We start from the raw sequence: 15,021 nt of genomic DNA on the forward strand, positions 1-15,021 counted from the left end.
AAGTAGTCTAGTATGCTAATAGTAGTAGTAGTACTAGTAGTAGCAGTAGTAGTAGTAGGCTAATAGTAGTAGTAGTAGTAGGCTAACAGTAGTAGCAGTAGTACTAGTAATAGTAGTAGTAGGCTAATAGTAGTAGTAGCAGTAGTACTAGTAGTAGTAGTAGTACTAGTAGTAGTAGTCTAGTAGGCTAATAGTAGTAGCAGTAGTACTAGTACTAGTAGTAGTAGTAGAAGTAGTCTAGTATGCTAATAGTAGTAGTAGTACTAGTAGTAGCAGTAGTAGTAGTAGCAGTACTAGTAATAGTAGTCTAGTAGGCTAATAGTAGTAGCAGTAGTAGTAGTAATAGTAGCAGTAGTAGTAACAGTACTAGTAATAGTAGTCTAGTAGGCTAATAGTAGTAGTAGTAGTAGTAGTAATAGTAGCAGTAGTAGTAACAGTAGTAGTAGCAGTACTAGTAATAGTAGTCTAGTATGCTAATAGCAGTAGTAGTAGCAGTAGTAGTAGCAGTACTAGTAATAGTAGTCTAGTAGGCTAATAGTAGTAGCAGTAGTAGCCTAGTAGTAGTGGTAGTAGAATGTTAGCTAGTAGTAGGCTAGTATAAGTGTAGACTAGTAGTAGAAGTAGCAATAGTATTAGTAGTAGTCTAGTAGGCTAATAGTAGTAGTAGTAGTACTAGTAGCAGTAGTAGTAGTAGTAGCAGTGTACTAGTAGTAGCAGTAGTAGTAGTACTAGTAGTAGTAGTAATAGTAGTAGCAGTAGTAGCCTAGTGTACTCAATCAAAGAGTGTAAGCGAAGCCGGAAGTAACAGACGGTGAATCATCTCGTCCTCTGCTAAGCTTCGTCTTATACTCGGTGCTCTGTCCCTTTAAAAAACACTCGGTTCTCTCCGGAGTTGCTCGGCGTTTCTCGTCATCGACCCCTTTCACTGCGGCTCCATCGCCGAGCGGACTGGCCCGCTGCTCTCATCCGAGACTTCAGTGCAGACCGTCGGATCTATTACAAACCACCAAACGCCGGCTGCTTCCCTCCTGAACTGAACTGAACTGAACTGAACAGCCTCCAGCTCCCTGTAGCAGCAACAATGCAGGCTATCAAATGTGTGGTGGTGGGCGACGGGTAAGAGCATGCTTACACAAACACCAGCACATCATTTTCTCTCCGTGTGATTCGGTGAAGCGTCCACGGATGGATGAATGATGGGAGGATGCTATGTTGGGGAAAAAAGGGCTGGGGCTCACCGATCCGTCGGGTTTCTGCAGGTTCTCCATGATGCACAGTCGATTATCTATATGGTTATCTGCTTTTGTGTGATTGCATTGGTCGCATCGTGGTTCATTGTGACGGTGGGAGCTGAGCGGATGCGGGAACACCTACACGCCTCGTAGGCCACTGGAGGCAGGCTGAAGTGCTGATGCACGCTGAGGAATTTGTGGCCCTGTTATAGTGGCAAACAGGCCCCAATGCCCTCATTTATGCTCACTGCTCCCTATCTCTCACTGGACCAAGATCCTGCATTTAGCTGCATGTGTGGCTGACATTTGGCTGCAGGATTTTCTTCACTGCTGGTTTAAAAACCTTGATACCATTGCTAGGTATAAATGAAAATGAGCCATTAGTGTCAATTCTTAGAAAAAAATGAAGAATAGGCCTGATTCATATTTTTATGATTACAGTGCTGAAACTGAAGCAATATTGACTTTGAATGCTGCTTTTTTCAGAATTTTGACTTTTCTTCTGATTTAAATCTTAATTCTGCAGATGATATGATAAGATAAGATAAGATAAGATGAACCTTTATTAATACCCGGAGGGATATTTAGGTGTCAAAGCAGCAACATCAGCAAACAGAGTGAAACACAGGAGAGGTATAAAAGTATACAAAAAATTATAAAAACAATAATAGAGATATAAAAGATACAGAGTGATAATGTGCAGAAAGAAATTGCTTATTTAATTCTTAAATGTCACAAATCACTTAAAGGTGCATCCCTCTGATTTTACACCTCAGGCTCAGTGGGAGTAGCCCAAGCTGGCTCTGGAGAGAGCTTTCTAATAAACAACCCTGATGATGTCATCATCAAAAGAAAGCCTCCATTATAAACTAGGAAAGACAGGTGTTTACCAGACTCTAAAGGTGTGCTTACACTGAATGCATAGCAGGTTTTTGTTTTGCATTATTTGCACAAATGTATGTTTTTGTTGTCAGTATTTGTTGCAAAAGCCATTTTACAGAATCTAAAGATGTTTTGTAGCGAGCTAACAACCCTGATGATGTCATCAACAGAAAGCCTCCATTATACACTAGGAAAGACAGGTGTTTACCAGAAAGGGGGTTTTGGGGTCTAAAGGTGAATGCATTGCAGGTTTTTGGTTTTGCATTATTTGTGTGTGTGTGTGTGTGTGGATTGTGCCCGCTCTGTGTTTGGTGAAGGTGTGTTCAAAAGGTACCTCGGAGCAAATTTGACTGGACAGTTTGTGCAATTTATGTTTATTAGCCCAAAATCATAGACATATACAATATACGGTACATAGACGCCGCATTGGAAGCTTCAGCCCGATGCAGCGATACATCAACGTGGGCGCCATATTGGACAGGGCAAGACTGGCCTGTAACTCTATACAAGTGAACGGCGGGGCAGCCGTTTTAAAAAAGATTATTAAGATTTTGCTTGGATACATATTTAGACCTATGCACCTGTTCGGCAGCCTCAATTTCTGTGTAACTTCTGTGTGTATGTGGCCCATTTTTAGCGGAAAATAGTGGCCCATTTTAGCTGACATGGTTAAGCTAAAATGGGCCAGTACGTAAAACGACTTTCTTTTCACAAAAATCTAATTTATTTATTTTATATATTCAACTTTTTTATTTGAAAGAGCCTGTCAAAATAAACATTTTTGCTTTGTTCGTAAGCTAGTTTATAATTGCTTTATCATCCTTATTAATGATGAGTGACATTTGCTATGTCAGGCTCACTTAACATACAATTTCTCTGACATGCTTCATGTAACACTACATGCCCTGTGCCTAATAGCAACCTCAGATCAATCAAAACTATTGTTACATATCAACTAGTGTTGTTGCAACAATGCGAGACCAGTTATTGTGATTGGCTGTAAAAATTTTAGAGAGCTATAATGCTCCAACCATATATGGCCCATTTCACCTGACTCCACCCTATCAGTGTATTTTTTTGCTAGATTGATAGATAATCTATGCCTCAAATGGCCAATAAAGGCCTTTTTTTACAGAAGACATTTAACATATAACAGCACCGGTGGAAATAATAAAATGAATGATAGCTGAATTCCATTTAGCTGCTTCAGTTTCTATAGCAGCTATTTTCCTGCTGGCTCATTGTCACACTGTCAGGCTTTACTGAGCCAGTGTTAATGTTATTAGCTTTTTTTCCTCCAATCCCCACAGGAAGAGTGCCGGGCTTTGAAGCAAATAGTGGCCCAACCGTGGAATTGCAACTTCCGTGTCCGTCACGTGATGCCATTGGGCGCCATTAAGGCTTTTTCCCAGAGACTTACATTGGGAAAAAGACTTCTGTAAATGAACTTCCCGGTACAAACACTTGAATAGCCCTTATTTAAATGTGAAAATAATTTGAATTTAAAAATAATAATGAAAATGTTCATGTGAATGAGACCCAGGCCGAGGTTGAAACGAGGGCTGGGAGGCAGAGTTAAAGGAAACGCTACTGCGCCTACGCTATGGGCCCAATGGATGCGGAAGATCCGGATAATTTTATACTCGGAGTTCCAACTTTTTTTTGCTTCATGCGCCACTGAGCAACTTCCATAGGAATAAACAGGGCCCCGCCTCCAACGCTGTATTCGGTTTTCTTTATACATCCATGTTTTCTTACCATTACAAGTCAAAATGTCTGCTGTTATAACAAGCCCTTTGTACCAGCTGCACAGACTTTAGCTGCAGCTTGCTACCAAAGTATGCACTGACCATGTATGTGGAGACCATCTGTGTGTGTGTTTGTGTAACAGCTCAGACTCTGACTAATCCCAGAAACTCGGTTGTTTTCCTAGAGTCTCTCTTCTTTTCCTCTAGTCTCCATACATACATTAATGCGTTGGATTCCTAAAGCCTCGGGATATGTGTGAATTTTCCACTCAAGTTGAAGCACTTTCCACTCCCTTGCGGTGAGGTTGCAGATTGCAACCAACTGAAACTTCTCCCGTGTGCCAAGCGTGTAGGAAAACTACGGTGGCCGACGCAAATAGCTCCTCCCAGTGTTTGGTTTGTCCGTTCTGGGCTACTGTAGAAACATGGCGACCGGCTCCGTGAGGAGGACCCCCTCCGTATGTACTGTAGATATAAACGGCTCATTCTAAAGTGACGTAAACACAATGATTCTTCTTTTCAGCTGATTATACACTAAAGAAAACATACTCACTCTCCTGGCTGAATCATCCGAACAAAATATGAACAGCTGTGTTAGAAAACATCTGCTTCTTTGATTAAAAAGTCAAAGATGCAAGCGTGTGGACATAAAAAAACAAAGTTGAGTTAACCACGGCTCAAAAAGGTGCTTTTCAGTGAGAAACATCCAATTACAGAGCTTAAAAGCAGATTACGCTTTTCAATTCAATTTGGGATTCTAGGTCAATGGATGGTTTTTGGATGAATTCTGCAACTATGGGGACAGTGTGTTGGTAACACCTGCAACGGCAAAGTGTTTCAAATGTTCTTACAGTTCTGATTTGCGAAGTCGAGCCATTTTGGCTTCATGCGCCACTGAGCAACTTTCATAGGAATGAACGGGTCCCCGCCTCCAACCCTGTATCCAGTTCTCTTATATATCCATGTCTGGAAGTCAATGGGTTTTCTGAATGGGTTATTTAGTGACTTGCCTGAAATAAGGTCTGTGGTTAACACAAGCTGAAGAGATTTTAACGTTTTGTTCTACAACATAAAATACATCAATAAATACCCCACTTGTGAATTTTGAATCCTTGATGTGTCTTAAAAAAGGCGGTTGCAAACAAGTGGCTAAATGAGACTACTAAACGTACTAATCGTCCTCCTTTACAGTCTCGTTGTGTTTATACTCGCGTTCAGGCGACCGCGGTGTAGTTTGTTTATAGCCTAACGTTAGCTTTTTACTTCTGCTTACGATTGCATTCACACTTCAAAAATCATAACAGCAGTGTTCATTTGTGAAGATTATCTTGCTGAGTAGAGTAGTAGAGAAGTATCATAAACGTGTGTTTGCCACAGACCTTATTTTTCTGCAATAATCCAAAACCCAATGGAAAAATCCTCATTGGCTTTTACTGGAGGGAAACCAGGGCGATGCTAACTTCCTGGTTGGCCTACAAAAATACGTCATCCCTGCAGCACTCTACTGGGACTGAAGGTCAGGAATCTCGGTCTCTGCTGCACCAATTCTCTTTTTTAATTCGCCTCTCACTAGTCCCCCAACAAGTGTAATCACTAGAATACCCCTTTATGAAGACATTAACATAATGTCTTGCCGTACTTCCGTCTCCTTCCCTCCTTCTGTCCTCTGCTCTCCGTCTCAACCAGAGAAACTCACTGACCTCAAATCAAGTCTCGTGGCACCCTCACACATATTGGCACTGTGTGTCGCCACCATTTGCTGTGTCTATGGACACATGCACACATAAAATTGCTCATTACTTCATGCATGAGCACACAGCCAATACCAATTCCATGCCACCACCACCAATCTGTGTGGCAACCCTGTGCCTTGTGTCAGTGCAGTACACTACATAGGAGGGGAGGGGAATGTTATGTGTACTCTGAGTGAGTGAGTGTGGGTTTGTGTGTGTGTGTGTGTGTGTGTGTGTGTGTGTGTGTGTGTGTGTGTCGGGGGTGGTATCATAGGGGGCTACTGTGGCCCTCAGGCAACATGAATGTAGGCCAGTGTCTGTGTGGCACAGTAAAAAGGGAGTAGCAGCCTGCCCTTTACACTCATGCATACACACTTACGTACAGTCTACACGGGACTAGTTTTTGTCCATATGAGTGTGAAACTGTATCATGAATCCACTAATTCACTATTGTGGAGAGAATTTAATTGGAAAAATCTGATTAGTTTCTTCATTACGCCGAACATAAAAACCAAGCAAATACAAACCCAAATCATACACATATCTTCTGGAGTTGCCCAAAAATAGAAAACCATTTTGGGACAGAGTGAATTCAGTATTAAAGGAGGTATTAGGATATATAATCATCAAGAAAAGTTCCATTTTATACCTGGGTAATATAACTACAGTGGTGCTGAAGGAAGATCAGTACTTGGTTAAATCCTACTCACAGCTGGCAGAAAGGCCATTACAAGAAAATGGCTTGTAGCGGACACACCCCAGTTATTGGAAAATGTTTTAATAAGAAAATAACCCTGTGTACTGCATCATCAATTGTAAACTGAACCCCTCGCTGCACTGTCGCAAGTTTCGTTGTTATATTTGTGTTTCATTTGTGTATGCATAAAAGCAATAAAGACTAAAGTGAAAAAAAAGAAACTGTATCATGAATGTGTCCTCATGTGTCCTCTGTTGTCTCTCTTCCCTCTCAGGGCTGTGGGTAAGACCTGTCTGCTGATTAGCTACACCACCAATGCCTTCCCTGGTGAATACATCCCCACCGTGTGAGTAAACCACACACACTGCACATGCGCTCACACTTAATTGATGTACTGTAAGCGGTGATTTCATGTTATAGGACCGTACTATAATTTAGTTAGTCAAGTGCTATGACTAAAGGATGGGTACCGTTAGGATTTTATTGATACTACTACTCCTTTCAATGCTTCTTATCGGTTGGGTTCTTTACCGATGCTCTTACTGGTTCTTTGTCATTACTAAACTGCATTTAACTCAGTGTGGTACCCGCCTTCCTGCAGCTTTGACAACTACTCTGCCAATGTGATGGTGGATGGGAAACCAGTGAATCTGGGCCTTTGGGATACGGCAGGACAGGAGGACTACGATAGGCTCAGACCACTGTCTTACCCACAGACGGTATTCAAACGCCTTCCTCCCAACCGCACGCACACACACACACACACACACACACACACACACACACACAGCTCTATCTGAAACCTCTAAAGTGATAGGTATTCAACATTTCAAGAGTAAAACACAAGGCTTAAAGCTGCTGCTTGGGTGAGGGTTAGGGTTAAGTTCAGACTTAGCCTAGCTATAACTTAAAGGCAGAATGAGTAGGATTGTCCTATAAAACTATGTATAGTCTTAGGGCTGCTCGATTATGGTAAAAATCATAATCACGATTATTTTGGTCAATATTGAGATCACAATTATTTAACTCACTGACTTTGGAAACGTACATTTTTTTTGTCGGCTACATTTTAAAGTTAAATGCATCAATCTAGTGCACTTTGACGATAAAATGAAGAGGCTAGATCTATGAGGAACTTTGTGCTCTTGTAAACAATTTAATGACAAACACATTGGTTGTATAGATATGAAGGGTGATGACACAGCAAAAAATTCATACCCACAAAGCATGGTAAAAGAGACGGAGTCCGTGTTTGAAGATGGGTCCGGTGGTTGGGTTTTCCAACATCGCTGCACGACTCCTGACGCACTGAGGACAGTCCACCCCGGTTGACAATTGACGGGGCCCTTCCTTCCCCCCGCAGGGAATGAGGGCACAGTGAGTCCACAGCCACGGGAAACGGCAAGGTCAGGCGCCTTCACCCCGAGCCTTTCCAAGCTGACCTAGAGCCGGTCAGCCAAGCAGGGCAAAAGTGCATCGCTGTAAAGGAAAGGGGTGCGCTTGATTTATAACACAAGACAAAATTGTGAAACGGAAGGCGGCACAATACTCATTTTATCTTGATTATCTTGTTTTCATAATCGTTGGAAGTCAAAATAGTAATTGAAAATGAAATAAGATGAATCACCCAGCCCTCTAAAGACTACAAAAGTAATCCCTCTCAATTATCACTTCTGACCCACTAGGAGTGTTTGGCGGAGTCTGTATCTGCAGAGACCCTGCAGCCCTCCTTCTGGACTTTCTTATTTTGCTGTGTTCGGGACGTTTCTGGGTCGTCAACCTCTATAAAAAATTTAGCAACCAGGTGCCAGATCGTAAGCAAATGGCAGAGTGGCTAAAAAAAACGCAAATATAGCGAGGCAAAATGCCAAGCGGACAAAGCCCATTCCAAAACGAGAGTGAATCAAACGCACTACCCCAATTCAAAGTTAATGGGAAAACTTGTTTTCGCCGCATCGCCTGATCTGGCCAACTTTGAATGTTGTGTTTTACAAACCGCAACTGATGAATCCTACTCATTATGCCTTTAAGTCTTAGTTAAATGGAGATTTACACATCACTAAATAAGGATGTGTTAACAAAACAAACTAGTTCTTACTTAGAGACAGGTTGTTACTAACTGTGTGGAACAGTGAGTAAAAGACATCAAGTGCAATATGGTGGATATAAACTCTTTATACTTTCAAAGTTATATTATGAATGCTCCAGTCTTGTTGACAAGTGTCAACAATTGCCTTAATTTAAATAATCTAGATATGGGTAGAATGTTAAAGAAAATTGGAAATATTTAGTTTATCTATACACAATATAACTCAAATTACAAAACATTATTTCATATAATGTTAGACCAAGTAAGGCGGGTTAGGTTGCGTAATCAGATATTTCCCTATAGATATAGCCAAGTTTTGTGATATTACGAAATAAAGTGATACGTTGTTATACTAACAAGATTTTTTTTTGTTAAATAGAATAATTTGGCATGTAGTTACAGCTAGAAAAATATGTCATTACAACATGAAAATATTTTGTTTTAGTATTAGTTGACTTTATTTGACCACAACGGTCTCTTTTAAAAAAAAAATAGACTTCTAACTGTCAATTCAGAATGAGGAGGGACACACACACACACACACACATATCTCACTCTCAACTAGCCATCTCTCTGATTCTCTCCCAGGATGTGTTCTTGATATGCTTCTCCCTGGTCAGTCCGGCCTCCTTTGAGAACGTCCGAGCTAAGGTCAGTACGCTGACTGACTCCCCCCCTTCCACGCCGAGTCTGACCACTAGAGGCACATCTATGGCTCCACCTGGCTTGTAACACCTCAGCCCCACTAGTTCAGACCTTTGCTTAGAACAGTCTGGACTTGAACTGATTCCCTCTGGGGAATATAGTACAGAGACATGTTGTAAGACGAGGTCTGAACGAGTCCAATCGCTCTGCAGAGGGAGCGTGACGGCCGGCCGTGGTTTGATCTGCTGAGCATCATGAGACGCTCTCATATGAAATCACACTTTCCCGAAGGTCCAACCTCCCTCTGCAGAGTGTGACGGGATTTCTCTCATCATGTGATGTGATTATGATAGGCTGCCCTGCCTGAGGATGTTTTGTGTTCACACAACTATGCTTCCATTCAGACACATCTATTAAAAAACAACTTCTCCTAGCTCCATAAACTCACCGAGCGCGTTCAATGTCACAGTGGAAAAGGCGCTCGTCGCTCTGTTTCTGTATCTGTATCTAACTGTTTCTCTTTCTCCTCTCTCACTCACTTTTTCCCTTTGTATATGCAAACGTGCACGTGTGTGTTTGTGTGTGTGTGTGTGTGGTGCCCTAGTGGTACCCTGAGGTGAGACACCACTGCCCCAACACACCCATCATCCTGGTGGGCACCAAGCTGGATCTGCGAGATGACAAGGACACCATCGAGAGGCTGCGAGACAAGAAGCTTTCCCCCATCACCTACCCGCAGGGCCTGGCTATGGCAAGAGAGATTGGTGAGGCTGCGTGTGCCACGTGCACAACCGGATACGTTTTTGTACGAAGATTCACTCATTTATAAGCATTTATTTTGCTACAAATGACGAGTGATGTAGTGATGACGCTGTTTAAAGGTCCCATATTATAAAAAAGTGAAATGTTCATGTTTTTTTTAATTCTAAAGCAGGCTTACGTCCCATATACATACTGTGAAAGTATCGAAACACTCAGTCCATAGGGAAATACACACAGCCCGTATTCAGAAATTGTGCGCTTGAAACAAGCCGTGAGGATTTCTGTCCATTTGTGATGTCACAAATCTACAATGTTTAGACCCTTACACGGTTTTAAATGTAAACATTCTAAATGTGTCCCAGTTTGTTTCCTGTTGCAGTGTATGTAAATAACATCAGCTGACAGGAAGTAAACATGGACCCAAACTGTTGCCTAGCAACGCAATTCTGTTGCAATTCTGTTGAAATGCACTAAAACGGAGTGTTTCAGACAGAGGGTGAATACAGCTATATTCAGGCAGACAGTACAAGGAAAATAAAGTTGTTTTTTTAACATTACAGCATGTAAACATGTTCTAGTAAAAACACAAAATACAAATATGAACCTGAAAATGAGCACGACATGGGACCTTTAAAGGATCAAACAAACACTTGATTTGAAGCATACTGAGTCCCTAAGGTTCGTGACTTTGTCTTCAACTGTCTCCATTTGAGCCTCGCTATATTTGAGCACTAGAAGCAGTGTCACTGAGTGTCACTGAGAAATCTTTTTCCCATCCCCCTCCTCCCCTTTCTCTTCCTTCCTCAGGCGCGGTGAAGTACCTGGAGTGCTCTGCGCTGACCCAGCGAGGCCTGAAGACGGTATTCGACGAGGCCATCCGAGCCGTCCTCTGCCCTCCGCCTGTGAAGAAGAGGGGAAAGAGGTGCACCATGTTCTGAAGAGGAGACATTGCTAAAACACTACACTACATCACCATGAACAACAACCACTACTTCTCTGAGAGGATGAGAGAGAAAAACTAGCGAGAGTGAGTGTGCACTGCTGAGATTGCTTTCTTTATATTGATGTTTTTTCAAAGCGATATTGGTAACAAGACCAATATTTAATCCAATTTTTTTACCATTACTGAATAGGCTCATACTGTAGGTTCTATGTGAAAGACATTGACTGTCCACCTACTTTGTACTCATAGAACCACATCAAGTTGCCACGAGGGCTGACAAAAGGTTTCTATTACTCGTCTTCATACTGCAACATCTCTTCTTTTTTCAGCCATGCTTGCTTGAATTAATGCAGTGTTGACTAGATAGAAAGTGAACTATGAATACGCCTTCAGGTCTGAAGTTACCCTCAGCTCCTGATCTAAGATCAGCATGTAGAGACAATGCAAACTACTGGCATGCACACACACAAATCTGTTGCTACTGACGGTCAAAAACAAGATACTACCGCCTGCATTCACTAAATTTCACAAATATAGCATGGTGTCTTAAATGTAAATAATGTGTTTTTTTCTTCGAGAAATGAGAGTGATAAGTTAAAGGGACACTCTGGTTTATCACAACCTGGGTCTTATTTCTGTAGTTTTAGCCCTCATTCCAATTAGTGATAACGTAATTGTTGAGATTTAAGAACACAAAGTCTGATGAGACACAAGAAAGTGCTTTAAAGGAGAGGGGCCATGTGAAAAAAATCTAGTTTAAAGGGGAACTTTGATATTTTTTAACCTGGACTCTATGTTCCCATGTTTTTGTGTGTAAGTAGTGGGGACAACAATTCAGCTGCCAGGCTGCAAGGGCAATTGCGCGCCGTCAATGTAACGTTACGTTCACTAAAAGTTTTTTTGTTTGCCACTGACAGGCTCAGATTGTTATCATACCTGTCTAACAACATTATGGAAAGGACCCTGGTTAGAGGGAGGAGAGGAGAAGTCTTGTTCTGAAATCTCGTGAGTTGTTGCGACTTGTTGGCGGAAGACCATAGACTGTATATAAAGATGGACGACGCGTCTCAACTTCCTAATTTGGATTAATTAAAAACCAAAATTATCAGAAAAATTAACCCTTGAACAAACATCAGCTTGATACCTAAAATGAAAAGAATATATATTTGAAGTGACTTTTTAGTTTGTCCCATGTCCCATCCGCACACATGGAAGAGGTGAGCTTTATGACCTATACTGCAGCCAGCCACGAGGGGGCGATCGAGATGTTTTGGCTTCACTTTTGGGGAGCTGTCATGTCGTCCATCGTTATATACAGTCTTTATGGAGGACACAGTGGAAATGTGAGTGAGAGTTGGAGAGAGAGGTGTCCGGGAAGAGTTTGTGTTGTGTTGGAGTACAGAAAACGTCGCTTAGTGTTATCTAAAAGATTTTGAATATTTCGATGATTTCAACAATGTGGAGGAGGTCTTTGAATTCGATGGCCGCCCGCATTTATTTGAGCCAGATCTGTATGCTCTGGCTCAAATAAAGAGAGCTCCTACAAATTGAAGAGCGGATGAGGAGAAAGACAGATGGAGAGAAAGAGAGAGAGGCAACAGGCAGAGGAGGGTGATTCAGCTGCAGCAAGGCCGTGAAGCTCAGGAGGAGACTGGTGGTGATCCTGTGGGTGCTGTGACCCTCTGCCCACAGAGGAAGAATGCTGTTAAGAGTGGGACCTGTTGCTGCCTGATATTCAGATTGCGCAACAAGACTTCTCCTTGAGCAGGACTTGGTTAGCCACAAAGACAAACAGACTGGATCGAGCGAAAGATAAAGAAAGACGTTTAATTTCTCTGTGGGGTCTCTTTCCATGATGTTGTCAGACACTTAAAATAACAATCTGAGCCTGTCAGTGTCAAAAACGAGCACTTTTTAGTGGATGTAACGCTACATTGATGCTGCTCACTTGCCCTCGCAGCTCGTTTCGCGGCTGCCGATTATTCTCCCTCAATACTGGACCAATTTTAAAAAATTGTTGTACCCATTAGTCACTTAGACACAAGAACATGGGAAGATAAGGTCCGACGTTACCCTATAAGACCTTCATTGTTTCAGTTTTGTGCTAATATGTCGCATATTGCCAAATCAGTGTATTTAATTACATTGCAGTTTAGAAATGGGGGTTAGTGGGGGCCCAGTGATTTATTTTTGCCCTTAACCCAGTGGTTCCCAAACCTTTTCTGAAGGGCCAGCTCCTTTTGTAGATAAAAAAATATTTTCATTTTTGTTTTTCTTCTTATAATGAATAAAATAAAAGGAAATATGAATAAAACCGGATAAAAAATAAATAAATAATAAAGAAGAAAAAAAAAGAAAGAAAAAAGTAGAACCATGCATCATTGATATTTAGCCTCGCCACACCCCCCAAGCAATTATTTCAATGAGTGCAATGTAGTTGATATTGATAGGAATGATGGACAAAGCTATAAACACGTTCCTGTAAAGGGATTATATGGAAGAGACCCAGCGGAACATTGAAATAGCAGTCAAAAGTAAGATTTGTGACGTTTAACTCCACTGTCTCTGAATACGCGTTTTTGGCTTTTCTTATTTAGCCTTGTTCACCTTGTGAATAGTAGTTTGACAAATCAGTTATCAGGTTTTTTTTTACCGGAGCTTTCAGCCACACATTGCTGCCTGATAAGCAGAAGAGTTGGATGTTGCTGCTATTTACAACATCAATAATTAAAATTCAAGCTAGAAGTTGAACTTTTTAATCGCACCTCACGGCCGGTCTTCATCAACAAAGAATGTGAGATGATGATGATGACTTCTGTGGGTCATTCACTGGGTCTTCTTCAACTAATGAAGCCCAAACAAATGTGGTTGAAGCCTCTTGGAAAAAGATAATTTTGTCAAATTACTTGAAGTTCTTTTTACTTATACGGAAACATTTCACTGTTAGCAAAGTGGGAATGGTGTCTATGTTTTTATGGTGGAAATCACGGTTGTGTTCTTTTCGTTGGACAAACATGTGATCTTAGTCAGTTGTCTTTGGGTAACTTCATCTAACTGTGAACACGTGACAGACGAGCATGCCAAACATGGGGGCTGTACAACCTTGCTGCCTGAGTTCTGCCTCTGGGGGTGGAGGAGCTTGCATGGGTCTTAAAATATTCTGTCTTAATTTATCCCATTGTTTTAGATCTTGTCTCTGTTCCTCTGTGTGTGCGTACGTACGTGAGTGAGTGAGTGTGTCACAGGCGTGTATATGAACGCTGGTGTTTGCGAGTGTGGACGAGCACATGTCGGTATCAGTGAGACGGCTTTGTTTCACAGTTTGGGGTATAATAGTGCATAAAAAGACAGTATTGTTTTAAGCCAAGTTTTTTAGTGTCCAGTTTTTGGTACTATTTCATATTGTATTGTAGTAATACACAAGACTTTTCAACAATCTGTGGACATAAAGAAAGAAAAAAAAATGGATATTAATGACATCTAGTGATGTACAGAATAATCCTTAGAAAAGGAATGCGTTATGAATATCTATCTACATGTACCTGAATATTTAGCTCTTAAAAACTAAAACAATTCAAACTAAAGGGATTATAGTCGCTTGTGTTGAAGTTAGAAGTGTTGCTAACAGTGTACAAATAAAGGGGGCCAATCTTTGTGGCGTTTGTCGTCGTGGCAAACAGTGCAGATTGCACCTTTATGAAATGCATTTCTGTATGGTTCCAGGTCTGCAGTGTGTCTGTCTCCCTCACGTGGCGAGACGCAGCACTGCGGTCCACTTCTGTCACGCTGTCTTTGGTTGGCATAGCAAAACTGTGTGGTTGACTCATGTCGTGTGGTCCTGCCTAGCTAAAAGGTGTTGAAATTGTAGATGAGAAAACGCAGCAAAAACATTCTAATCTACTATTGCATGGAAGTTCTCTGGTTATTTGACCCACTGTAATTCTTAGGAGAGGTTGTAAAATGAAATGCATTGGCCATGTACGTATGTAATGTAAGATGACTTGTATACTTGTTCCAACTGTTTGTCTTATTTTTTATTACTTCACGTCTGTGTGGTGAAATATTTCAATTTTTTGTATACTAAATACAAATGTATATGTAAGGTACTCCGTCTTCTGTCGTGATTCGTTCTTTTTTGTTTCTCTTTATGACCCATAATAACGTGTAAGAACGTGAGAAACAGAAGGAAAGTAACGGACAATCTCTGGGTAAATACAATACAATAAATGAGAAATGATACATAAATAAATGAATATGCAAATGAGCCAATAAGCACACTTAAATATTATA

At 41.2% G+C, this 15,021-nt stretch overlaps 1 protein-coding gene across 1 annotated transcript; it reads left to right on the forward strand.

Moving 5' to 3' along the window:
• Positions 1–894: 894 nt before the first annotated feature.
• On the forward strand, positions 895–14,837 carry rac3b (Rac family small GTPase 3b). Its single transcript, XM_037755624.1, has 6 exons — positions 895–1,116; positions 6,567–6,638; positions 6,894–7,011; positions 8,970–9,032; positions 9,631–9,790; positions 10,596–14,837. The coding sequence occupies exons 1-6, from the start codon at positions 1,082–1,084 to the stop codon at positions 10,724–10,726; spliced, it is 579 nt and encodes a 192-aa protein (XP_037611552.1). The 5' UTR covers positions 895–1,081; the 3' UTR covers positions 10,727–14,837.
• The last annotated feature ends 184 nt before the right edge of the window (positions 14,838–15,021 follow it).

The sequence above is a fragment of the Sebastes umbrosus genome, chromosome 20 (genome assembly GCF_015220745.1).
Source record: "Sebastes umbrosus isolate fSebUmb1 chromosome 20, fSebUmb1.pri, whole genome shotgun sequence".
In the NCBI taxonomy this organism is placed as follows: domain Eukaryota; kingdom Metazoa; phylum Chordata; class Actinopteri; order Perciformes; family Sebastidae; genus Sebastes; species Sebastes umbrosus.

Bases quoted from the DNA above. Each gene is read 5' to 3' on its own strand.
- rac3b (XM_037755624.1), top strand. From the start codon at position 1,082: ATGCAGGCTATCAAATGTGTGGTGGTGGGCGACGG. The intron at 1,117-6,566 runs GTAAGAGCATGC...CTTCCCTCTCAG, and splicing joins TGTGTGGTGGTGGGCGACGG to GGCTGTGGGTAAGACCTGTC. The intron at 6,639-6,893 runs GTGAGTAAACCA...GCCTTCCTGCAG, and splicing joins GGTGAATACATCCCCACCGT to CTTTGACAACTACTCTGCCA.